We start from the raw sequence: 27,705 nt of genomic DNA, 5'->3' as shown, positions 1-27,705 counted from the left end.
AAGACAATCAATAAACCTCCGAATGGAACACCGCACTGCACCTCTAGAGTACATATGGGATACTTGATCATGCAGCTGTAAGCCATTTGAGTTTTAAAACAGAACACCTTATTTTCGCTCACCTCTATAACTTTGCTAATCTTAGAAAAGCAGCGATTTTTTTCTGTAAATGTTTTTGGCAATTATCAGTTTAGACGTAAATAAATCCGAGAGCGCTGAACTATATTTTGGCCAGCCTGTTTGGAGTGAAGCTGAGCTTTAGGTGGCGCTGCAACCGAGCTGTATTTTTGGTCAGGGGCAAACCCCTGGAGGGAGAGAGCTCGAGAAAGGCAGAGAGGAGCCTTTTCCTCCCGGTTTGTTTCTGCTTCGCACAGCGGACACTCACATATCTTGCATCCTACAAGCGGAAGGCGTGTTTCCATTAAAGCTTTACTCATTTTGACCACATTCCGGATTGAATTTGGACACTGGATAAAGGACGCAACTCACACTGCACAGTGCCTGCATGGAGTCCATCTCGGCTGTGAGGATGATGCAGTGATAAAGAACACATCTTCTTCTCCGTTGTATCGCACCCAGCCGGCATCGTCAGCTGTTGCTCTTGGAGAGAGTGGAAGAGTGTGAAGCAACAAAAAGGCCAAACTATGCCCCTTGATCTCCAATCGGTAACCGTTTTCCACCCCTAAGTCGACCGGGGAGCGGATGCGAGCAGGGGTTGTTAACGAACCTCAAAGTATTTTCTACCTTTTGTCGGTGCCGGAGGAGCTGTGCCAATGGAGAAAGCGTCTCAGCCGCCCCAGCCCCATCTCCAGCTGTCGATAGCGAAAACTGAAAGTCCAGCCGAGGACATCTCCGGTCTGACCGATGAGGAACTGTTCAAGTGGACGAAGGAGGACCTGGTACGCCGGCTGAGGCGGTCTGAGGCCGACAAGATGAGCGTGATTCTGGACCACGGGAATCTCATCCGAGAGGTCAATCGCAGCCTCCAGCTGCACTTAAACGAGATAAGGGGGCTGAAGGTGAGGGGGCGCGCTTTGGTAAAGGATGAGATCATAGGTTTGGAGCGCACCTGAGAACGCGCAAAGTAGAAGGGATATGCTGCTTAGAAAGCCCCGCTGCAACCACAGTTTGAGATATCACTGAAGTTCATTGTGGGATTGTGTAGGCCTTGGTTAGATTGTGATGTGGATTAATGTAAAGTCTGCATGCACTTGTAAATGTACAACCTGGGGCAGGATTAGTGTTAAATTTAAACTTTAGTATATGTGTGGGGAAATATGGCTTTCGATATTAATAATAGTGGTGATGTTTGTGCTTGTGAGCAAAATCAATTACGAATCGTGACTTTTCCACACACTGAATACAGTGCTAGTTTAAGTGAGCTTCATGGGCCAGAAATGTATCCTCCAATGCAGAAAATGAAGAAAAATCCTTTTGTGAATCTCACCCTCTATTCATGGAGCTCAAATCTGGCGTCCAGATCTCTCTCTGCCTGCACACACATCACATTCTTAGAAAATTCCTCCTCAAAAATCTACAGCATGTTGAAATACAATTAGCCTGTAGGGAAATGTGGCATTTGCTTTGAAGCTGTATTCAGCCTTTCTCGCTTTCACTAACCTTTTCCAACAGCCTTTTTTAATAAGGGTAATACAGCATACTGTCAACAGTGTTTACAGTTAAAGTTGAGATCCAGCCTGAGGTAGCCACAGCAGCACATTGGGATCATTTGCCTCTCTCTGAGACCTTGTCACCTCCACCCATTAAAGAGGCCTAATTACACAGGAAAGAGCTGGAGGGTTTGACAGGGAAAGGAAGCAGGAGGATAGGGCAGAGTTAAAATGTTACCGAATGAATTAGGGATGTCTTTTGGAGGTGAAAAAGGGGTGCTTAATGTTGCTTTGTGAAAAATGTTAAGGGCATACCATCTCTGTTCTCCAATGTTGACGAATGTCTGTCATGGCTTCTCCATCACGGATGAAGGATACTAATCATGTTTTTCCCATTGAATACAGTGACTCTGTTGTTTTATGGGAAAGACAGAGCGGATTAGGATTTCATTTCATTATGATTACAAACAGCATTTGAGTGATATCTGAAAGAGCAGTGAAATAGATTCAAATTGGACAATGGCTGGAGCCATTTATTTGGTATCATCACAATAAAAAAATGTTTGGTCTGGAAATTATTCCAAAGCAAATCTTTTTGAGCACTGTCTTGTTATGTTAGATTCGATAGAGCATAATGCTCAGTTTGTCTCATTGTTTTTCCTCTTTTACCTTTCCTCTCTCCTTCTCAGGACATCAACCAGAAGCTGCAAGAGGACAATCGTGAACTGCGGGACTTGTGCTGCTTCTTAGATGATGACCGTCAAAAAGGAAAACGTGTATCCAGGGAATGGCAGCGTCTTGGGCGTTACAGTGCCAGCATCATGCGCAAAGAGGTGACCCTCTACCTTCAGAAGCTTAAGGAGCTGGAGCTTAGACAAGAAGAGGTAATTCGGGAGAACCTGGAGCTGAAGGAGCTCTGCCTGCTACTGGATGAAGAGAAGGGAGTGGTGGGTGGAGGGGGTAGTGTGGGGGGAAGTGGAGGTGGAGGGGGTATAGGGATGGGAGGATGCCGTAACTCCATAGACAGCCAGAATAGTTTGTTACTGGTACCAGGGCAGGGTCTGCTTATGAGGGACGTGGGGGACGGGAGCAGCACCTCCAGCGCAGGCAGTGCTGACAGCTCTGATCACCCTCACCATAAGCAAGCGCACCTTGCTTCAGGAGTGGGTGGTGTTGGCAGTGGTGGGGAAAAAGGGAGCCCTGAACTTGTCCACAAACCGAGATGTAGCAGTATCAGTGGAATAGCAGGAGGAAGTGGAGGAGACAGGGAGGTGTCCAGTCCTGAGCACCCAGCTGGGCGCCACCGAAGCACAAGCCTGGAGTACCCTTACACGCTGCCCCAGCTCTGCCGCCCCCGCTGTGGCTCCATATCTGTTCCTGACCACAGCCGAGTTATGCGGGGTCTGAGCCCAGAAAAATACGGGAGAAACATAGGCCGACGTAGTCCAGAACAGCACCCCAAACACCACAGCTCTGATCTCCTCCTGGGCCAGAGGCAGCACTTCCTGAGCCAGGGAGGCAGCGGGGAGCTCTATCAGAGGCACCAGAGGAGCAGCATTAGTGGGACTGGCTGTGGGAACCCTGAATCCCGGCATGCACATTTGGGAACCAGTGAGCACCATGAAAAGGTCTGCGTGGTCCAGGGTAGCAGCCCTGAACCTCATAGGCATCAGTACAGTATGAGCCCTGACCACGTTAAGTTTGGCAGCCCTGTGAGAGACGGGCAGAGGAGGCCAGCTGCAGATGATCTGTCACCACATCATCGGAGCATCTATAATGGCGTGAATGGTAGGTGTGTGTTTGTATTTATGTGCTTTTCTTTCTGTGATTACTTGTGTTGTCATCTCATCAGGTCATTTGATTTAAAACATGACCCTGAGGATAAACCCTTCAACAACATTTTTGAGGGGTTGGCATAGCAGTATTTGATTTGGAAGCATTCATTTGATTTAGAAGATATACTTGATACTCCTCCTCATTCTGATACATTTCCTTGCTAAATTTATAGCATTATTGATTTTTTTTAACTTCTCAAGAGGAATGTGGGTTGACTCATGAGATGAGAGAGAAAATATAAGTTTTAGGAATATTTTTTTCAAGTTGAAGAGATTCAGCACAAATTATCCAGATTCTCAGATTTGTGGGGTAATGTTGCAGTGCTGCCAACACCAGGACACACACACACACACTTATTAGACAATGATTTACCCCAAATCTTTGTTCTAGTCATGTCCATCTCCAGGAGATCTATGGGAGTTATGGATGTCAGAGAGGAGGCGGAAAAATCAAAGAACCAACTTGGCTCTTGTTTTAATACCCAGCAGTGGCTGATAATGATTTTTGGAGTCCGGGGGAAAAAGTGCTGAGTGGCACAGAGCTCTCAGATGCTAAAGGACAAATTCCTCAAGGTGAAATATCTGCCTGACTTTGCAATATGAAGCTGAAATTACAATGGAAATATAAACAGTAGCACATAGCAGAGTCATGCCAGCACTTATACGTACACATTAAATTCTTCATCTGAAATGTTTTGTTATATCTGAGCAGAGCATACAAGAGGAAGTTCATACTGCTTAAAAGTGTGCTGTGGCACTGGCAATGTTTTGTTTACATATGTTGAGGATGGTGGATGAGATTCATACATGTCAACAATAATGACAATAAACACAACTGTTTGTGTTGATGACAGCACTTTATACATAAGGCCATTTACAGTTTGACTTGCAGCCCCTTCAGAAAATTCCAGGGCTGTAGTGAAGGTGTGAAAATGGCTATATAGATATTTTTCACTTCTAGTATGAAAATGTAATATTTTGGGGCATGAAGCATCATGGAAACTAAAGGGTTTGTCCCTGTTGAATGACATCTGAAAGTCACAAATCTTTGAGGTCGTATCTGAGTTACTTTTCTTGGTAACTTTCCAGCACGGATGATTTGACAGTCAGACCCATTATTATGCTGTTATTGACCAGCAGTGTGAAGGGGAAAAAATTGACACACAATCTAGCTCTCATTCTTTTATCATTTTTGACTCAACTATTTGTGGCACTGTTCTTGTGTATAACCCAGTGAAGCACATTCAAAATCCCCCATGGAGAGATTCCACCAATTTTATGAAACTAAAACATTAAATGGCTTCAGAGTTTTTAAAGTACTACAGTCACTTTAGCCTCAAAAATATAGTTTAGTTGTAAAGATGCTCTCTTTTGCCATTTTATAATCTTTATGGATTGCATCGGATTATGATAAACAACAACCACAACTTTGATTCTGCTTCTATTTTAGCTCCCTTTGCACCCTGTGGCTATAAGAGGGCTCAATCTTGATGTAAACCGAAACCCATATGATGTCGTCAAAAGCCACACCACATTAATGCCTCACAAATCCTTAACTGGAAAATGTTGTGAGTGCATGGGGCACTCTCTGGCCCTTGGGCTTGGTTGTTTGCCAACTATGGCATAACTGTTGTGATCTTAGCTCTGAGTGAAAAGCATGCACCAAATAGCCTTTAACCAGGGCCATAAAAACTTCATTAAGTCTGAGTGTGTGCTGCCATGGAGTCACGTTAGGATATCATATCTTGGTATCTGTCAGAATGACTGCTTCTCTCTATCGTGAACATGTTCCCACAGGGGTCTCCAGAACTCCACTGACCTGTCAAGGGTTTTAACGTCAAGTGTCACGACATGATATTGCGAGTGAGATCAAAACATTGAATCATCATGCAGTCAGAGGTTAAAGACTTCAATTTGGTAGTGTAGATAATAACTTGACTTCTTCTGAATTTGACTCAAGAATACCATTCACCTGTTGCAAATTAACTTATATACACTAAAAACTACATAAACTAACTACAGAACTACAGAAGCAAAAAAGAAAATGAAGAATGAGAAAGTTTTATGAACAGAGTTGTTTGTAAGGTAGGACAAGCAATATCGTAGATTTGTGTTCATGTCCATGTGTGCCATCCAGTGACCTAACATTACAGCCTTGTCCATTTTTGGAAGAAGAGGGTATTAAATTCCTGTGGCAATGTAGTACACTCCACCCGCCTGGATTATCCCCTAAGCTCTTTGCTAGAATTATTTCATTTTTTATATACTTTCATGAGTGGGTGTGTGTGTTTGGTTGTGTGCTTAAGTGTCCCATCCATGAATATTGTAGAAGTATGAGCTTATTTTTTTGACAATGAATGTTTTATGTCAACCTGCCACTCAACAGTGCTGATGCTCAGGCCATTTAAATTCTTGACAAAAAATCCAGAAGGAAAGCAAAACAACATTTTGACCTCTCTAGCCTTTTAATGCAATCTGCTTTAGCATTTTTTTGGAGGCTTATCGCACACATTCTGTCATTTTTTTTGCAGGTGGGAGAAAGAAATTACCCCAAAATGAGGCCTGCCAAGTTTTGCTTTGTAAAAACGTGATAGTGAATATGATTATTTCAGTGGATGAAAATAAGATTGCTTAAGTCTGTTTCCTTATGTTAACAATAACCAAGACTATGACAATTGTAACGTAAAAAACAATGACTTTGTCAATGCCAAAGCACTGACTTCTGTTTCATAAATGTAGTGATCCAAATCTGTACACAAAGGTAACAGATATTTACCTATGCTATGCTCCACCTCTCAGTAATTTTTCAAAATCTTACATACATGCAAACCAGCATCGCTGAAAACATAATTCACCAAGTAATGTATTTAAAAACATGTACAGTGACTCCTTCTGGATTTGTCAGTCTCCCTAATTTTTCAGTCTTTCTAAGTGATGCATATGTTGTGGCGCCTTAAGTTCAGTGTTGACTAAAATAAAAAAGATCTGTCTTTCCATATGATAAAATCCCCATAATCAGCCAGGGACTGGTAGTTTTCTGACCCAGTCTGGAGGGTTGAATTTTTGCAAAGCAGAAAAGACCCCTTTCATTGAGTGTCTTTTTCAAGAAAGGAGAGAGACCTAATCTTGTTTTCTGCTTTAGCAATCACAAGTTCTGTGTATTAGCTTAAGCTGCACAGATGATCGTAAGGAGAAAAAATAGGTCGCGTGGGAAAAGACAGACGCACTGTGTGAAAAGTACTTTTGCCCTTGTGATGCCAGTGATGAGCATTCAAACAATTTGAGTGTTCACTTCAAATAGCCGATAGCTGCTTCTCTGATGCAAAGTTTGTGGATGTGGTGCTTTAAATAGATACATGATGTGATGCTAAAACAAAACTAAATCTTCCATACAAAACACCAGGTATTGACTGTTTCAGATAAAGGAGCAGCATTGTTTTATGTAAGTATTATAAAGTTGCCATAGTTAGCTCCATCAATGAGTACGAAAAATGCATGATCAGTTTTTTTTTAAACTTTGTTCTAGTGCTGTGTTTAATTCATGTCATAAGTTGTAAAAGTAGAAGTTGTTCCAATCTCCAAGTATTTATCAGTCAAATGTGAGGACATTAACACAGCTGAACACAAGATAGCCTACTTGTTTTCTGGTAGTGTGATCCTTACATCATCAATGCTTAATTTGATAAATGTCAGTTATAAGAGGTTGTCACATTTTATATATTAAAACAGTTCAGTTAAATATCATATTCCAGCACCCGATGTACTATTGGTTTTCCATATTTTTCATGCTCCTTTGTTATGTATGAATATAGCCTAAGGTTTAATTCCATGAATGCTGACATATTCAGCGACATGAGAGAAGCCTCTTGGTGAAGCTGAGAGAAATTAACTCAGCCTGAGTTTCACATTTAGAGCTCTGAAATGTAGACATTTTTAAGCATAGGACCAGTTCAAAGCTGTATGAAGGTCCTATAATAGGGATACTGTTAAGTGTAGTCTATTTTATTGGACACTAGTATTAGAGACAACGTGTAGATATAAAAGTTTTAAGCTTAATTTTTGATATCTGTCACTTTTAACAAATGGAGGTTAAGAAACTAACCCTTGTTATGCAGCATATAATGTTATGCTTTTATAGGTAATTTATTAAGCTGCATTTGTTAAAATATAAACTTACAGGTATCGACTGCCACATTTAAACTATTATATATAGTGAAGAACCAACTTCCACAGATTTAGGGAAAACATAATGAAATATTTCTCTCAACTGAACAGAGCCTTTTCTGTCAGGACCCCACAAAAAACCCAACAAATGTAACATTACATATTTATTCATCGCTTGTCATGAAAATAACTGTAAAGATTGTGGAAAAACTGTATTTCAGCTGTGGGAATGAGCTAAACATGCCAAGGTTTATAGCTTTTGAATAGATAGATGGTTTATGCAGTCCTTTCAGTCAGATGGTTATGTCTCTGTTCATAAGGGCGATAAAAACAGAACCTGCTCTCAACTGTTTAGATGCAGAGTATCTCTACTTTAGGCCTTCCAATGATTCTTTAGCATGTGTTGATGTCTAAGGCTAGAGATGACTGCCCTGTCAAGTTATGAATGCTGATCAATAATTGTGGCACCCACTGAGAAAGGAATTTAGGGAATTTTAAGCAATTATGAATTTCTTTTGTATCTAGCTGGATAATTCATACAGACTCACTTCATATTTATGTTCTTTTTTAAAACTTTTTTTTTCTTCTTTTGATCCCCAAAAAAATCGAAAGTTCGAGAACATCAATACCCACTACGAAATATGAAATATATAATTGAATTAGCAAAGAATATTCCCCTGTCTCATTACATCTGTATCATAGTATAAGTGCAGCATCAGTTTAGACTCCAGCTCCTCTGGCTGTTGTTTAGAAGTACTGTGGCCTGTCAGGGCAGCAGGAAATCATCATTGAAGCTGTGGCCTCAGATTATATTCTCCCTCTTCTGTGTCACTGAGAAAGTCTGGCTATCTCTTTCTTTTTCTCTCTTTCTGTCTTCCTTTTTCCTTTCATCCTAATTGGCTGCCACTGTGAACAACCAGCTGTCGGACAGAGAGAGAACTGTGATTACAAAGCCCTCTTTTGGATGAGGCTGGAGGATGTGCTTCTTTGCCAGGCTGAGCTGAGGAAAGAAGGTTGAGGAAGCATTTGGTCGGATTACTGGCTGTTTTCTTCCCCTCCATCTCTCACTCTTTCTGTCTTCCTCTTGGTAACACATCTTCTTTTCTTTCTCTGATTCCACTCTGTCCTCGTCTTCCATACTTGCCAAGGCAATGAATGGAAAGTATCCCTTGACAAACTGCAAAGTCTCACACCCTAAGTAGCACGGGGAAACTCAAATGTTTGTCACAGCTGCTTGGCATTAGAGGATTTAGAGAAGCATTAGGTCGATGCTCAGTACTATTACTAGCCTTGCTATCATTCCAGCTTTACTTCTTATTACTTGACAAACTTACTAAAGTACCATGATTCTGTGTAGACTGATATGTTTTGGCACACAGTCCCATGTCCTTATTACCCAAGACCCTATTTCCCCCAAAAATAAGGATACTATTTTACTCTACTTATGTGTTTTATCATATAAAACAGCAGAGGAAAGATAGCTTGTTAAACATTCTAGTGATACTTTGAGTGCGAGGCCGTGTGATTCTCAAGGTTGATGTCTTCATTGTAATCTTGCAAAGAGCAAAATTACACATTTAAATATTATCATGGCATTTGAATTTAAAATCACAGCTGAGACCAATTATCCCAAACACACTTGCCCATACACCATCAGAGCTGTCATTAACCAAGGAGTGCATGATTAAGCATTTTGTTTATCTACCTCTGGTGAATATCGCTGTCATTTTTAATCAAGCCGCTGGCTGCTTCCTCTTTCAAAGGTGGATACTACTGATTTGTCTTAATTTTGACGTACTTCTTGAACAATCAACAAGTTGCCCAACTGAAATGGTCATATAGGTTGTTTGTTTATACCCCTCCATATGGCTCATAATGACACCCTGTAAAGTACCACCCCTACAAGCAGGGGAGTGGAAATAGGACTCATGTGCATTTTCACCAGATATCATTCTCAAATCTTGTTTAACTAGGCATAAAGCTCTCATAATGTCGAAGTGGTGGTTTGATGGATTATTTCGACCATGGGTCTTTGTGTGAGGTGAGATTGAGACCAACATACTTTCTATCCATAACAATACTTGGTTGGGTTAGAAAAAAGTCATGGCTTGGGCTTAAAAAAACGTCAATTTTACACATGAGCTTCAACTTCTTAGACTTCTTGGCTACATGTAAACATATCACATTGTAATTAAAAATGATCACTTACTAGTTGGCTTGAAAATAACATCACTTTGTTAGGATTAGAAATAAAAACTACAAGGTTAGACTTATAAAACATTGATGGTTAAATATTTCCCCCATCAGTAGCTCCAAAGTTTGAGTTATGAAGGATATGAAGGATGCTTGGCATGTACTACCATTGCCCCAGCTGAAACCCCAGGGGTATGTGACAAATGTTCCACAGTAGCCTCAGTCATGCAATAGACACACAAACCCAGTGGATTGGAGAACAGCCTTTGTGCTCTTACGACATGCCAGCAGGGAACAGACCACTGAGCTGAGAGGAAATTAGCTTGCTAGGCCAGGTAATTAGCTGGAAGTTGAGTGGCTGCCATGCATGAGGGCAGGACTGGTCCTGAGGGAATCTCAGTCAGCCCTACTGTCACCAGCAGAAACCACATTCAACTATGTTGCATTTACTTCAGCTGTAGGTGATGCCATACAGAGAGTCTGGAGTCTGAGGGTATCAAGTGATAAGGTGGAAGTGAATTAGGGAGCTAAGCTGGAAAAAATTAACTGAGTGCATCATGTACAGTTTTCAGGCTGCAGAATTGATGTTTGGCAGATTTGGGTTGACTTTTTTGACAAAGAATAAATTATGTTGGTGGCCCTCATTACGAAAAAAAAACTTGCACAGACTTAATTAGTAATTTGATCACAGTATCCTCCAAAGGTATATATATCTTCTTCAAAACTCTAAAGTTTTACAGTGCAGTTTTGGTTTGAGTACATTTTAGTAACATGCAGTGAATGCAAAAACGCCAGTTCTGAAGGGAACAATGGAAATCAGTCAGCTTTGAATTGTATCTTATCTTTTTGCAAACAATGTGCTGCTCAATGTGAGAAGCCATGAGGAGAATTAACACCTCCAAATCTGAGGTCATAGTTAGCACAGTTGCCTCACAGCAAGAGTGCCCCCGGATGAATCCTGGCTGGGGTCTGTCTGTGTGGAGTTTGCATGTTCTTGCTGTGTATGCATGAGTTGCATGCTTGTTGGGTTGATTGATGACCCTAAATTGTCCCTAGGAATGAGTATGAGTGTGCATGGTTGTCTCGTTGTCTCGTTGCCTCTGTGTTGACCTGTGATGGACTGGCGACCTGTCCAGGGTGTGCCCCGCCTTGCACAAAGATTGATAAGGATAGGCTCAAGATTATATCTCTTGGCTGGCTTGGGAATGCCTTAGTGTCCTCTCAAAAGACCTATAGGAGATGGCTGTGGAGGGGGAGGTCAGAGGATCTTTGGTTAGACTGTTGCCCGATTGACCAGTTCAATAGGTGGTAGAAAATGAAAGGATGGATCGACAGTGCAAGTTGACATAAAGTTGAGTGTTAGAGACATGTGATATTTGATTTCTCAAAATAGCCACCACTTACTTTGATCACAGCTCTGCAATTTTTGCCCATTCTAAAAGTACGTTTTTCAAGGTACCTGGCTGTGATCTCTCCTTCTGCAGTCTGAACACATTCACAGAGGAGTTGTGCATTTTTAGGCTTCGAGGTTTTAAACCTTTGGTCAAAATGTCCTTGGACATGATACTGAACAACACGGCCTCTCAGAGTTTTTCTCACTTTTACATTACTTTGGGCAAAAACATCTAATATATAAATGGAATGGAATGTAAATCTAACTCTTTCTTTGCCTTTTCTTCATGTTTTGGGGTCATAAGAGTGTTTTTTTTTAAAAACTGGCACACATGCCTGTGCCCTAGAGCTGTCTCTTGACAGCTGATGCAGACACTGCAGTTGGACATGTGTCATTAATATGAGCCGTCAGTTGGGTAACACTTCAGCATCGGTCATGCAAGCTTGTCACACAGACATATCCACTACAAGGTGGTTATAGTTGGCCTCCCGATTTGGGGCAGGTAAGAGTGGCCCAGTGGGTTGCTGCCAAATAAGTACATTCTGAATTGCTTTGGACAATTTGAGGTTTTTGACAGTAGATTTATAGGTTTACCCTTCTTGTCTCAAAACTAGACGTAAATCTTTAGTGGCCTCAAAGTTCAATTTGATTACATTCTATATGTTAATAGAAATCCTCATTTGATCTATCTAACATGCGTATTGATGGATGCAATGTTTTGCAATCTCAAATTATTAAACTACCACACAGAACGTCTTTTGTATTGATAAATGCAACTTATCAGATCAGTCTGATTTACCTTTTTAGGCTGCATCTTTTTAGCAGCCTGTCTGAGTAACCCACCTCGTTTCTGTTCATACTATACAAGTCAGTCACTTTAATTTCTCACTCTTTTTTAACACCTGGTGAACATAGCATACCATAGTAACCATGTGACTTTATCGTTCCACTGAAGACAAACAAATCATCAGTTCACAATTGTGTATTATAATTTTGTGTTGCCTGCACATTTTTGATTGACATTGTTGCAGAATTGTCCATTTTAGCATTTTTGTGCTTTTTTAGAATGAAGACATTTCCACACCTCTACTCAAAACTATAACAGTCTTGTTTCTTAGTAAAGTTCTTTCTATTGTTTAATTTCTCTGAAAGAATGTTAAAAAAAATTGCACGAAAGTAATACTTTTTAAATGATTTCTGATTGTTTTAAATAGAAGCCCCTGCAGTTTGGTGGGACATGAGAGCAGTTTTGCCTCTTGACCTGTTTGAAGCTGTAAAATCTGTAGATGCATCTGGAGCAACAGCTTCTCTGAACTGTAAAGCTTTTGTTTTTGAGAAGGTTTTATGTGTCTTAGTATAACACTACACAGTATATGTCTTCTTCAAAGTGACTAATGTGGGCATGTGTTTTTGGATAACGTTAATACTGAACTATAGAAAGGCTGTTACTAAAGCTCCTGACAACATTCAGTTTAAGGAATTTGCATATCTTCATGAATGTAATATTTAATCTGTAAAAGAAAAAAACATGGAATGTTTTCATTCTAAATTTGCATGCGTAACGCTCAACTAGCTTGTTTGCCTGTGCCTGTCAGTTTTGTGTTTTATCACTGGTCAAGTACCAGGCTTTTTTGCAGCTACTTTTATGAGATGGCTTTTACATCAACTGAGAGAATTGAAAGTGAGATAACCCATCAGGAATATAACATGTCAAATGGCTGTAGTTATCCATTTCCTGGAGCATGAATTCATCCTCTGCCTTTGTTGTGCATTATGTGCATTTGATGTAATGGTTTTCCTGATGAGAATGACAGCAATGCATGTGTGCAGCTCCCATTACTGCAAATAGACTGGCTGATCCTACCAACATGAGATGATTGGCATTATATTTGAGTCATTATCTCTTACTAGTATCTTTCAGTTTATGGTTTGTGCGATTTCCTCTTTGAATCTATTTAATTTGCCCGAACTTCTCCAGTCTGGCTGGTTCATTTCCTTTACAGTTATAGAAAAAGATACATTTAATGACGTCTTTCAACTAGCTTTTGGGGAGGTTTAGCTGCAGGTAAGACATGTCATTAGGAGTATTCTTGACTTGTATTGAATTGCAGCAGATGGTCTTTTTTTAAACTGGAATGCTTTTTAATGGCCTCTCAAATTATGAATTCAGGATTTTTTCTCAAGTAGACGCACCTGTGTGCTGATATTTCTCATTATTTTGGCAATGCAGTCTCTTTGTCCTATATAAAAAAGAACATATTTTCACCACTTATATGTGCTATGTGAGCTGTTTGTAGTATTTAAAAATAAAATGTATAAAGATGTTGGATTGGAGAATATAAACTAATTTACATTGCGAGCTACGCGTGTATTCTGTTCTGTATTTCATTGCATTGTTCTGTAGGCTGCTTGCACATTACTCATATTTGATACAATGTTTTGCATTATTTTAAACTGAATCCACTGGGATTTTAATATGGCTGAAGTACAAAATGATTAGTGTAGTTTTCAGTCAGGAGAGGAGATCAAAACCCTTTTAAAAAGCGTATACAAGTTCCAGTCCCAGGATATGGGTGATCAAGGTCCACAGTCTTGTGAGAGTTACACAGAAAGATGTTATCAAATATGGAACCTTGGTGACAGATGAAACTGCAATTTGTGGAATGGCTGAAAGTTTAACATCCATCACCGCTGGCAAAACTTCATATTGTGTCTTGTCATCTCCATCCATCTGAGATCTGTTTGCATGCAAGAGCTGCAATCCTCTACACGCTATTGTATGCCCACTCTGTTATATTATTCATCAGCACTGAGGACTGATGGGTAGTGACATGTTAAAATAGGACAACAGCAGTTTATCTTGCAAGTGTCTCCTTAAATATTTAATTGACCTTTGAGAATCATAGTAAATTGCGTATTGCAGCGATGTGGAGCTTCACCACAAAACAAAAGCAACAAAGAAAGATTTCAGGGATGATGCCATATCACACATCGTCTTTTTTTCTAATTATGATCTTTTCTGGTTCAACCTGAGTCTCACAGATGTTTTGGTGAGACTCCAGTTAAACTCAAGAATTAACTGAGACATCTCTGCATGTGGCTGGAAGAGGTTTCCTGAGTCTGCACTATATTTGATGTATATGTGTTTGTCTTTGACGCTGCAATCACAAAACCAGAGGAATTGCATACGAACACAAACATACTCTGTTCTTATTGCCTTGATTAGGCTGCAGGCAGGCAATTATTTAATTCTATTCTGCTGAGTTTCATGCTTTCTTCTATCCATGGCCTACCTAAGCTGTACAGTGAGCCACTCTGCAAAAACAGAGGTTTCAAGTTGTCGTCTTTCTGCTGTCATCACTTACTTGATTACAGTTCTGACACCTTAGTCAGACACTTCCCATTAATAACAGAAGTATGGAAGGTTTTGCTTTCTTATTTATGTATCGTTACACTCCACAAAATATGATATGCATGTGACAGTTCAAATAAAATAAATGTTGCTAAAGCATTGGTTAACATGGTTTCTGTGAAAATAAACTAATTTATCAGCAGAGACAAAAAAGAACCATGTAGATATTTTTTAACAGTAACAAAAGGGGGGAAATCTTCGTCCCTAAAAGTGACAAAAGCTCAAAAGGTATGCAGGAACTTACTATGTTCTAAGAACACCAAGTCTACAAAATGCTATAGCACTGTAGCTATAGTAGTATTGGTGGAATTTAGATGTCAAATAGGCAGATGTTCGGTGTTTCACTTTCAGTCTTCATGACAAGCTAAAATAATTGCTTCCTGGATTCAATCCCAGGTTGATTTTCTTATCAAATATTCAAGTGAAATGGGGAACCATTCAGTCAATAACATACATCTTCCCTTTTGTTACCTCTGCCAAAGAGGATGTGTGATTGCTACAGCTTAGCTCTTGCCTTAAAAGAGGAATGTAATTATTGCCATTTGTTTGTTTATTAGTTTGCAAGATGACACAAAAACCACCAAGTTAAATTTCATGGAACACGGTGGGGAGATGGCTCATGGACAAAGGAAGAAAAAGTAAAAGTTTAGTTTGGATCTCCATCGTGTTTTCTGAGGAGAGGTTGTGTTTTTTGCCAATTATGTTTGGACATTACTCAAAAATCAATAAGTGGTTTCACACTGAAGTTTGACCAAAGGTGGGGTATGGCCCAACTTAGAGGGGAGTCACTTTTAGTGCTGTTCCAAGAATTTGCTGGACATCTTTTGTTTATTTTGTATCTTTCAATGGTATAATGCAAAATTTCTGAGCGCTAAAAATTCTAGCTGTTTGAAGAGGAGATATGCTTTTTGTATGAGTGTGAGTGAGTGTAGATGGTTGTTTGTCTGGCGACCTGTCCAGGGTGTACCCCGCCTCTCGCCCAATGACAGCTGGAATAGGCCCCAGCCCCTCTGTGACCCTGAGTTAGATTAAGTGGGTATAGAAAATGGATTGATGGATGGATGTCCCTGTTGCAGAATCAGAGGTACAACGACAGTGTCTGTAGAGTATGCTCTGCTGTGCCACCTCTTCTGTACTCACATGTTTCTAGCTCCTTAGGTTCTTCAATACGGACTCTCTCATTCCACCACCGTCTATGAACATACAGTATACCATCAGATATGATGGCAGACATCTCACCACCAAATGAATATCTGTGCGAGTTGTGCAAAACACCCATGAACTGCCGCGACCTAAGGGATGCACAGCCGAGTATCTCCCCAGCAAGGCTTTTTCAGCCTGGCAAACTGCCTTACTGACTGCCAGCTTACCCGAAGGTCCCCGATCTTCTGTGCATCACCACAGGCCTTCCTGCACAGCCAGCCTGAATAATTTATGTAGACAATTTTTAGAAGATCAGAGTGAATGGCCATTTGAAATTACCTTGTATTGATTCTGTAAATTGAGAGAAAAGGAGGGGGGAGATGGGGAGAAAGTGACACATCAAAGGCTATTGAGAGATGAGCAGCACTGAGGTGAGCAGATCTGTGTGTTGACAGGCTCGATTCAGACATCAGTATCAACTTAATTACCGGTATTGACAAATCACACAGATACAGTAATTCAGATCTTCTTCCTTTTCAGGACTGCATTAATTTTTATTGCCCAGTCCCCAAAAATCATTTATCTTATTTCAGATATATTCATCAAAGAATAGACATTTAATGTTGTTAACAAGATGTTTTAAAATTGTCTTGAATCTGCTTTATGAACTGTGTGATTGTGAGAAATATAGAGTTCATTTTGATAGAGTTTACTGTCCAGCTGCAAAGGGAAAAGGGTATCTCATCCGTAACATTGATTTATTCAGTATGGGATCAGCTTCTCCCAAGCCAATCTCATAGATCTCTTTGTGGGGAAATTTAGAGCCTTTCACTCGACCTCTTGTGTACCGAGGTGGAATTTAAGGAGCTTAGCACCCACATTATTCTGGAGTAATCACATTATCCATATACTCTTGCTCTGACCCACATCAAACCTCTACACACCTCTCATATCCTGTTGAATCTAATTTTAGTTTTAAGACCTTGCCCATAACTAGATCAACAAACATCGTCCACATGTGCTGTATGTTTGCTCACTTTATATCTCCCCTTGAAGAGGTCACAGATGTTGGCTAGAATTCACAGAGAGTAAGTTTCATTGGACATTGATCAACTTCTCTGTAAAGGGACTCTGGATTTTGGCGTTAGCGGAACTACACCATCACAAGACGGCAGTTAATCTTGTGACCCATGTGTGTGTTTGTTTGTGTGCTGATCTCATGACAGAAAATCCATTCAAGCTAATTATTTTTGGGCTTTAGCAGTCTAAGACCCAGAACTGAGTTAGCTTGTTATATTGAACAAGAAACTGTACTGTTTCCAATAGCTTTCAGCTTCCATATTTCATGTGGTGATTCTAAATGTGCATTTTTGTAGTGATATGCCACAGATGTATGCTGTTAAATGTCAAAGCAGCCATCCTTTTTGTTGGAAGGTCTCAAATATTGATGCTACATGGCCAAAATGTCATCTGAACATTCTTACAGTAAGGTGCCAACACACCTCTGAGATTAATGTCTCTGGAAAGAGTCAAAATGTGCTGTGGATGTTTGCCTATATTTTGCACCAACTTTAGCCAACACAATGTCACCTTAAGCTTAGAGATCCAGTACGCAGCAGAAGTGAGTATACCTCAGTGCAATATCACTTAAATGTCAAATGAATACAAAAATCAATACAACAAAGGCCAATACCTCAAATATGAGATTAAAAGCCTTTATTTTTTCAGAACCTTGCATATTTTAGATGCACTGCTGTTTTGCAGAAACACAGCTGTATTCTGAAGAGGTCGTGTTGCTCCGCCTCTCTCTTTACAATACCTTAGTAGACATCCAGTCAGGAGTTTTGTAATTTTTCTTCCATAGAAACTTTTTTATGATTTTCTTCAGGATGCTCTAGATATTTATAATACCGGGATATTTCTCCTCTACTACGTGTTGGGAGACTGGGAGTCAGCTTGTCTGTCAGTATTTTGGTATCAACAGACATTCATGGCGACATCTTAGTGTATAGTTTCCTGAGCAGCGTTTCCACTAATGCAACCCGATATTATCGTATTTCTACCATGAATTCAGTATAGCATTCAAGTCAAACATGCCGGAACTCAGAGCTGAAAGAATTCATTCTGTTTTGATCTGCCTGCAGAATGTGCCAACAGTACTGATCAGGCTTCTTTTAATGTTCTTTAGCAAAGTTTAATAATTCAGCTTTGAGCAAGCGATATTATTATTAATATTGTTTTCTCTGTCTTTTGACACAAGCCAAGAGGGTTAATGTAGTGAATTGTCCTTTAGTCTGTCTGAGCTGTCACAAAAACTTAGATTTACACTGATAATCCCTGTGCCACCACTGAACAACCATTTGCTCTGTCGTACAAGATTGTGAATGAAGCACACTGTGCAAGGTCATTTGAGGAACATGACCCCTGCAGCTCAGATTAATGCCAACACAAGTTTTATCAGATATTTAGCTGAACACCTTCTGTACCCTCCATCGTTGGGAAGTTAGTTTGTTTTTCACGTGGACCCAGATGCAGACATGCAGATACAGTGGATGTAGCCCATGCATCTTTTTACATGGCGATGCCTTTGGTACTGGTCATAAATACACAGAGTTTTGTCTGATTGATATGATTGGAAAACTGAAAACATGAAAATTGTCCAGGTGTAGTTTAAGACTAGTCACATATAACTGCTTGAATTGGAAGAAAATAATCATTATAATAACATAATATAACAATATAATAACATAATATTTGAAATGTCTATGACATATTGCCCACACAATGAAACTATGGTTAAAGGTGTTTGTTGCTGATACAAGGGCAATATAATGAGCAAAGAAATGCTTTAGCTTTATGCTTGTCTGAGATCTGCTTCCCTGACACTTACCTCATGCGTGATAAATACAAAACATGCTGAACTTCTCGATGGCACGTGGCTGCAGCGCTGTTCATGGGTGAGATGCAACGCAGCTGGTGTGAAGCTGGCCTTAGCTGTGGAGGATGTTTTTAAACTGAATCAGCGTTTGAATAAAGGCTGAATAAAGGCCTCTGTCCCACAACATGTAGACTATGAGAGCTGTGATTGGTGGTGATTTTGAGTTCACTGGTTTTTTTTCAAGGCAAGAAATTGGTAGCATAAGTTGAAAAGACTTGCTCATATTACCTTTAGCAATGGCACACATCATCTGAGCCATTTCTACTGCAAACCTGTTAGCCAGAAACATCCATTTCTCTATAAAGAATGATTAGATAGGATGTTTCAGAATCTGTACAGAGGAACAGAAGGGATCCAACCCTCTTTGTTTTCGGAACATTAATCACATGAAAGTAATTGCATAAGTAATGGACTCGGTCAAAAAGAATTAAAAAATGATATCACTAAAATGAATACAGAGCTGATTTGTAAAAGGATAAAATGATTCAAAGTTAAAAAGCTGATTTTAATTTTGGCATCGTTATGTAACCAGATTCAGAGGCTACTTGGACGCCATTGCTCAATTAGCTTCTGTATTCATCCACTAGAATGAGCTCAGTCTAACTTCTGCTGTCAGATGTACCATCTAAATAGCTATCAGCTATTCTTCATCTGCACTTTCTTGGTGTTTGTTTTTGCTCACGTGTTAAGATGAAGCAAGGTGCATGTGTTTTTCCACCCCAACATGCTATGAGCTTAAAAGTAATCAAATCAGTTCCATTCCACAAGCCTTGACCCCGAATGAAAATACCCTCCAGCTCACTGCTGCTTCCACAACACTCTTTAAAGGGGTTTTCATATATTTGTGCAATCATGCCTCCCTTTGTCCCATGAAGATAAACACTGCAAGGGAAACAGCTAGGAAAGCAGTGTAGGTGGCAACTGGAATCTTTGGCACAACGTGGCCGTCACAACAGTGTTATGAATCTTTAATGCAAAATACTGCCGCACCAAGGAGAGGAAATGTGCTGAAAACGTGATTATGGACTCCTGGGGAGGAGGAAATTGTTGGCTTGGAGAGAAAGAGATAGAGATATCAAACAAGACGGCAAGGATAAAAGAATTTTGAAGGGCAAAGGAGGTAAGGAGGGACAACAGCTTTAAAAGCTTTGATCAAAGCTAAGGCAAAGCCCTTTTTTCTTCACAGCATAAGTGTACCACATCATGACCAGAACTATATATACAAATCCGTAAAATATGACAGTAAATACAATGTCCTGCACAATGAAAATTTAGGTTTACACAATTTTCTTTGACAGCAGCATTTTTCCTGAGAAGCATAAATTAAACTGCAGGTCTTTGGTCACAGATGTCAGCATGGACTTAAGGGCCTGTCAAATGTTTAAAGAAGGCGAAGTTGAAAGTGTATTTATATCTATCAGGTTGATATGAGGAGGAGCGTGTGACAGCATAACTTGACTTGGTGTACAAAACTTTTCCATCTATCTCTCAAGCTGCAAAGTGATTGCTTTGTCCTTGTTGTCATCTTTGATTAAGGCCTATATAAATCAATCTGCATCACGTGAGTCTGTGCCTGAAGAGATTCCCATTTAGCCACGCTGTGAAGGTGAATCACTGTCATTTGCATCACTGCAGCAGAGATTTAAAGAAGCAAACTTAAAGCCAAAGAATCCAGTGATGGGAATGTCGATGAGTTTTACTGAAATTCACATTAGAATTGAACCAACTGGAAATTACCTGAAAGTTTTGCCAACTTGTTCTTACTCCTACTTCTTTGTATACTGATGTTGTGTCAGCTTTGAATGCAGGGTGTAGTCTCAAAGCACCACTTTACATGTACAGGGTTTCCCGAGTTGGTAACATGACATGGTGTTGCCATGGCAACTTGGAAGGTGTCAGAGAAGCTTTTCTCAATATTTTGTAGCTTTGTCGGAGCATCAGAAAGTAACACCATCCATGTTTACTGACATTTTACAGTTGAGAAAATGTAGTGACAAAGCAAACAACTATGGCATGGCAAAATCCACATAATAGTTCTGGCTTTTTTAAATTTGAGATTTTTTTAGACCTCGTGGCCACCTTATGGTTGGCTTTTAGCTCGGGTCGCCGTTGGGATTCTTGGCGGGACTCTCCAAACTGCGACAGCTGTCTGCCGCAGGTAACAACTCGGGTACTTCAAGCAGCTCAACTTAACAACAACAACAAAAAAAAGAAACTTTTAACCAAGTACTTTTAATGCCCATCATTATCAATATACTTTTATTGCCTAACCTTATCTATTTAGTTTTATTGCCTAACCTTTAGCGAGTATGTTTAATGCACAACAAAGCAGTGCAGTAGTAGGAGTACGGAAGTTAAAAGTGACAAGTCTTGACTCATAAAGGAGTCCCTTGCTTGAGATTGTGGTGTTTATTCTCCTCCTCCTCTCAAACCTCCTAATATGAGTTGTATTGGTAATAAGTTATCGCTATAGAATGACATTTTTCTGTCCCTGTTTACTAGTGGCTCAGCTGGTACGTCTCCCCCACTGAGTAATAAATGGCAATATGCAGCAGGTCCCTGTGTATCAGAAAGTGACATTGAAAATCGGCACACGAGGCTCTTAACTAAGCATCAGCACGTGACCAACTGGAATTTAGAATGTGATAGTTTAGCCTCAGATAAGTATGATACTCTCTGAGGGAGTTTTCTTTTAAATGTCTTTTCTGTGTTCATTGATTGTGGAAGAGGAAATGTAATTAGAATGTGACACTACTCTAATAATCATTAAATATGAAGAAATGACCCAGAGCCTTTTTTGAAAAAATATTTTGCCCTCACTCCGCTCTACTTATTTTTTTGTATGTATTTTTTTTTTATACTTCCTAAATTAAGAGAATAAAAGTTTACTCACTCATGTCATCTTTCATCAAGATGTACGCTGTGTATTTTCCAAAATGCCAAACTTTCTCTCCTGTCTGCTTCTCTTCAGCCATTTATTTTTGTATGATCTGTTAGTGTCATACGCTCCATATGAAAAACTTGCTGTATTCCCAGTTCCATATTTTACATACATTCCAAAGGATAGCAAAAGCTGGTACTGGTAGTCCATCAAAATGTTTATTTATGAGTAATTTTTCTTTGCTTTGACTGTCTAAACAGACAGATGTCAACTCTAAATCATTAGATTAATGAGATGCTCTTCATTGTCAAAACAGCACATTGAACACTTGTCTCTTCTTCTGTGTCTCTCTTCTCCTCTCTTTTTCCCACAGCATTGATATCAGCCGGCTGCTGCAGCAATAACTGTAGAAATGTCAAGCTATGGGACAGGTAAGAATCCCTCTCCACCTCGTTTCTTTACCACAAACCTCTTTTGTGTTAATTAGAGACTTTGAAAGAAAAAGAGCAGTCAATGAAGGTCATTGTCTGTTCTTTCCACAAGGGTTCATAATCCTGTAATTAGCTCCCATTATTCTATTTTATCATTCGGTATGCTTCCTTTAGCTGGCGTCTCGAAATGTGTTCTCATTTTGTTGGATTGTAGCAATGTACATTTGCAGGATTTACATCAAATTATTAAATCCATGAGCGAGGCGAATGTGAAATATATAGTAACATCAAATTCAGATTCAGATCTTTTATTTTTCACATTCATAGTTATACAAGTACAGCATGCAGTGAAATGTATTAGCACTTCATTCTCATCTTTATCAGTTGGTGATCAACAAAACATACTGATCCTGTGTCTTTGCAGGGTCATAGGAAGTGTTTGTCCAGTGTTTTGCCTCCAGATGAGTAATGTGTTTGAATGCTTGGTCTGGCCCAGGTGTAATCACAGTGGGTTTACAGTGGGACTACAGAGTTAGAGGTGACCCTCTCCTGTCCCTGTATGCCATCCTACATCTTCATCAGGCATCAGTGGGAGGGCGAGATGGCTGTGTTAATATTTAATGACTGCAGGACAAGGCATACCTTTCCCTGGAGGACAGGCAAGAATGCATAGGCTACTCCTGGCTTTGCAAAATGCATGTGCGCGCAACCAGATATAATCCCAAACCACACAAATGGCCCCTCACAAGCCTTTTGACCTTTTCCAACATGCATATTCTCCTTTTCTTTCACAAGAATATTTTCATTCCATCAGTATCTCTGTGCCTAATTCCTCTCCCTTCTTACCTCCTACAAAAATATCAGTGACTCAGGTGAGGAAAAGAAGAAGGTGTATTTGTGTCAGTAAATGATTTGCAAGCTCAGAGGAAAGCAACAAGGATGTGTGAACAATGGAGAATAAAGTCAGGCTGTCCCTCGGTGACCAGATGCAGGCTGGAACAAAATGATCTGTCACTGATAAGCAACACAAAAGCCTGCAGAGATGAACATCTTACTAACTTTCATTTGATTCTCTGCAGCCTTTGGCAGCTCCTTTTATTCATATATCTATCTACCTATTTATCAGAGGACATGACAAGTCGCGACTATTTGCTTTATTAATGAAAGTCAAGTCAGTTTTATTTTTTACAGCACATTTAAAACCATGTAAATTGTCCAACTGCTAGTGAGTAAAACTGGTACAACTGAAACAGCAATATATAATAATTGCAAAAAAATGAAAATAAGAACAATGATAATGATTAAAAAATTTGTAGAATATATCAAAATTTCTCAATTTAAGATGCTGGGAATTGAGACCAAGATATTTTTAACAACAACTTATCAATATTTAAGCTTGATTTATCCATCTTCTGTATGTTTGTGTTGAGCTTAAGGTACAGCCTATGTAAGTGATCTAAATTATATCATTGTGAGCATTCACACATGTAAAATGTCGACATTTGTCTGGGAGCCGCAAAAATGCTAGTTGGTGGTGGAGTTTCAATCAATGGCAACTGAAAACATAAGTCTCTGGATGTAACTCCTTTCTATTACTATGTGGGGATCTTATAAATGTGGAGGAGATGATGTGTAGAACCAACATTTGGACCAACATGGCATCATTGCAATGTGTTGTAATATTTCTGGGTAGGTGCATGCCAGTAGATGGAGAATTTACTGCACTGACATAGCACCTCCTACATTCTGATGTAAAAGGCTTAACTGGGCTCTACAAATGCAGACCTCACACTTTTACTTCAAATTAGGCTATTGCAAAGACCTAACTCAGGAAACAGGTTTTAGCAGGTAGCTTTGACTCAACCAGCCGTATAGAACAGTTGCAGAGGTAACTTTCACGAGAAATAGAAAACACCTAGATTAAAGCTGAGGTAGAGCAGTAATTGTTGAGTAATGCTGGGTGCAAATTTCAGAATAACCTTTAGAATATTATTATTATACAATCTCTGCAATACGGAGACAAACGAGACAAATGTGTCGCTGACATTCATTCCTGGGTTCAATCTAGAGTCACCAGCTGACCTAACATGCATGTTTGTGCCCGGAGAGATACGCGTACATGGGGAAAACATATAAACTCCACACAGAAAGGCCCCAGCTGGGCTTTGCACTCTCAACTTATCACACACTGACACTTAGTCAGGAGGTTGCCGCATTGTTTTTGGTTTTGTCTTTTTGTTATGCAGAGGATACCTACAAGTCTCACTTTCATACATAAAGGGTTTCCTGAGCTGGAAACAGGATGCAACGCCATTTCAATTTTGAACATTTTGGTGAAACTTTCTGCATGCAAATCTAGGCTACTTTATTCTCAATTTCAATGCCTATCCATGATTTTTTTTAACCTTAACCAAGTAATATTAATGCCTTAGCTCAACTAAGTGCTTTTAATGTAAAGTAAAGTAGAGTAAAGTCCCATGGTAGAGGGTTTTTTATCACTGTCCTCCCCTCCGACCGCCTTTTGTAGTCCATGTTAGTTACTTAAAAGCCATCACTACAAAATTACATTTTCTTTTTGCAGTCAACTATTGGCACAACAAGTGCATCGTGGGTGGATAACTGGCAGTATGCAGTACCCCGGGCTTTTAAAACTGACACAAAATGTTCTTGAAAAAAACAACAATTCTGTATATGGTGACATGGGACAGAGAATGTGTTGACTAACTGGGAAGGCCCAGACTAACTGGATAAAACAGAGCTGCAGATCAATGCTTTATTTTGGGTTCCTGCCTATTGCAGCTTTTAGTGGTTGCTTGATTCCATTTAACTATTGGATGGAAAGTTCAGAAGCTGTTTAATCAGTTCAATGGTCAAAACTAACGAATTCAATTCACAGTACCAAATGCTACTCCGAAATCATAACTAGTGAAACAAGCAGAATTCATACACTAGAAACATTAAAAAAGATTCTGGAATGATGAGACAAACTGACAAATGATCTGGCAGAGAAGGGAAGGGGAAGACAGCTTAAATACAAGAGGACAGAGAGACTGTGAGACACGGGTGTAGTTAATTAGGGTGCAGAGGTAATCACACAGGAGGGAATATAAACAGGACGTGGGGATAGAGACACACATTTAAAAATGAAACAGGAAGAAGACATGATGCAGGAAACAAATAAACTGAACCCACAAACACACACTTAAAAGGTACAGGGTTATGACACTGTTGTGTCAGTTTGCTGTCATGGCTTAGAGGGACACTTGTATACATAAAGTTGAGCAATCTTGAATGTTATTAGTGTCATATGTCCCTTTCTGCTCATAACAAGGCAAATTGTCTTCTTTGATTAAGGTCTATTAGAGAATTAGAGTGGAATAACAAATTAATTACACTTTTTATCCACCAATATACTAATTATAAGTAATGCACAATTAGTTTTGATCCACTAACCAGCAAACATCCATCAAACAGCATACTACGGCAGCGAGGGATTATCCATCTATCCACTTTCTATTCCAGCTACCATTAGGTGAGAGGTCGGCTACATGCCAGACAGGGCGGCAGTCTATCATAGGACCAATTCAGACATAAATGATGTCAATGGTGTCTGACAAACAATCATGCAAGCTCACACTCACAACTATGTAGAATTTAGAACCAGCTAAATTTAACCTAACATGCATGATTTTGGACTGCTAGAGAAAGCTAGAGTTCCTGGAGAGAAACTGTGCACGCACGGGGAGAACAAGGAAACTCCACACAGAAACATCCCAGACGAGATTTGAACCGGGAACCTTCTATTGAAACTATTTCCTCCACCATCCAAAGTATCTCGACCTGTTCTACCATTAATAAGTCAACTCTTGCATTCAGCAGCATTATATATGTCACTAATGGTAATTGATTTTCAGTTTAATATACTGACTGAAACCACAATCTACTGAGAATCCACAAAACACTGCAACAAGAAACAGGAGCATACAGTGGCTCAGGTGCTGTTGTCAGCTGTTTTTTTCCTTCAAGTTTATAAAATCATATCAAAATCAATTTAAATCAAAACAGAATCTTGTTTTTGTGCCTTTTCCTGTACAGCTTTGATGCTTCTTCTTGACAACTTCGCAACCCACGCCTCTCAAAAGGAGGTGGGGTAGCAGTGGGGCAGCCCTCCTTCGTTTCTGGCCTTGATAGACTCCAGGGCCCCTGGAAGCCATCCTCCATGGCTCCTGATGGTCAGTAGTCCCTGGCCTCATCCATGTCCACAGTCCTTAAAACAGCCTGCCTCCATGTTTTCATTTTTTACATATCAAGAATTTGAGCGGATGAGGTGGGATCTTTTTTTTTTTTTAAGGTGAATGTTTTTGTTATGGTTGGTAAAACTCACAAGGACTACTGTGGCTAGATGGATCAGAGTGGATATCTCTCCCTGCTCGCTGTGGCAAGTCTGCCTCCTGGAGAGAACTTAGACAGACACCAAGGGACAATGGAGTTTGGTGAGAAGATGAAGAGGACATTGCACTGTTTGTGTCGCTACCCTCTGTTTACAAATGTAGATCATCGGTGGAGAAGCACAGAAAACTTTCTTTACCCTGCTGTTCAAAAACAGAATTATTTTCCCACACTTTTTGCTCCGTCTCCAACTATCTTCCCTGTTTTCTGCTTTTTTCCTCCTCTTGTTCATCTAAGCAATCCATTATCTTCAAAGTGTGTAATGAGACTGGTGTAATCTAATGTTCTGCCTCTCAGTCTCCAAATTCAGATGATCACATGATTGACATTGTCTCCCTTCCTCATAAAACATTTTCTGCCACTTCAACTGAACATAAAAACATATTTCTCAAAGATGTTATAGCAAAGAAAAGAAGAAAAAAATATTCCTGTGTCTTAAACCAACATGGTCAAAATTACTAGCTGCTGACAGATGTTATAGTTCTATGAGATGCAATGTTCAGGTGTAATTTTTCTTTTTGTATTATCTTCTTTTCTCCCTTAAAGCGCCTATATTTAAGCTGGGGAGAAGGTGATACATTTCTCCATATTGTTTTTTACAAGGAAGTAAAGTCCAAGTAAAAAGTAGATTATTGGATTAGTTTTCTATATATCTATATATACAAATATTATATGATTATTATTTTTGACTTACTGGTATTACAACTATTATATGATAATGCATATGATATATCGAATAATAAACAGACCTCTTTATCTAAAAGTGCACCGTTTGTTCATGTTTTATTTTATTAAAAAGAAATGACTCACTAGTGACTCTGGTGATGTGACTGTGACTGAAGGTTTGAAGCAAATCTATGAGTCACTGTTAGTGTTTTCCAAAGTTTTCTTCAGTCAAATTAATTGAACACCAGCAAAAGCACCTGCAGACCATCACACATGAAGCAGTGACACCCTCACGTTGCAACATTTCACTCTGTCAGATGGGAGACAACGGCGTCACGCTGGAAAGAATTTCCTGTTGGAGAAGCTCCAGGCAGTTCTTCCTTCCTCTGCACCCATCATATTTTCGCACATCCTACAACATCTGCTGCACTGCTAAGGATTTACAACACCACCATTCATGCTTCTGTTTTAATGATTTTGTCAAAAGATATGGGCAGTGATATTTTATTGTTCTTTACAGCTGACAAATTCTATGAAATACTAAAACACATCTGTCTATGCGGGTTTATCACTCAGCCCTAAAAACGTCA

At 39.6% G+C, this 27,705-nt stretch overlaps 1 protein-coding gene across 1 annotated transcript; it reads left to right on the top strand.

The window, feature by feature from the left end:
• Positions 1–313: 313 nt before the first annotated feature.
• Positions 314–27,190, top strand: ccdc85al (coiled-coil domain containing 85A, like). Its single transcript, XM_072384379.1, has 4 exons — positions 314–1,019; positions 2,300–3,398; positions 21,943–22,000; positions 26,096–27,190. Exons 1-4 carry the CDS (start codon positions 774–776, stop codon positions 26,112–26,114), a joined length of 1,422 nt encoding a protein of 473 aa, XP_072240480.1. The 5' UTR covers positions 314–773; the 3' UTR covers positions 26,115–27,190.
• The last annotated feature ends 515 nt before the right edge of the window (positions 27,191–27,705 follow it).

Source organism: Leuresthes tenuis, unplaced genomic scaffold (genome assembly GCF_036924035.1).
Source record: "Leuresthes tenuis unplaced genomic scaffold, fLeuTen1.0.hap1 SCAF_4, whole genome shotgun sequence".
Classification (NCBI taxonomy): Eukaryota; Metazoa; Chordata; class Actinopteri; order Atheriniformes; family Atherinopsidae; genus Leuresthes; species Leuresthes tenuis.
This window is presented reverse-complemented; position numbering and strand designations above follow the sequence as displayed.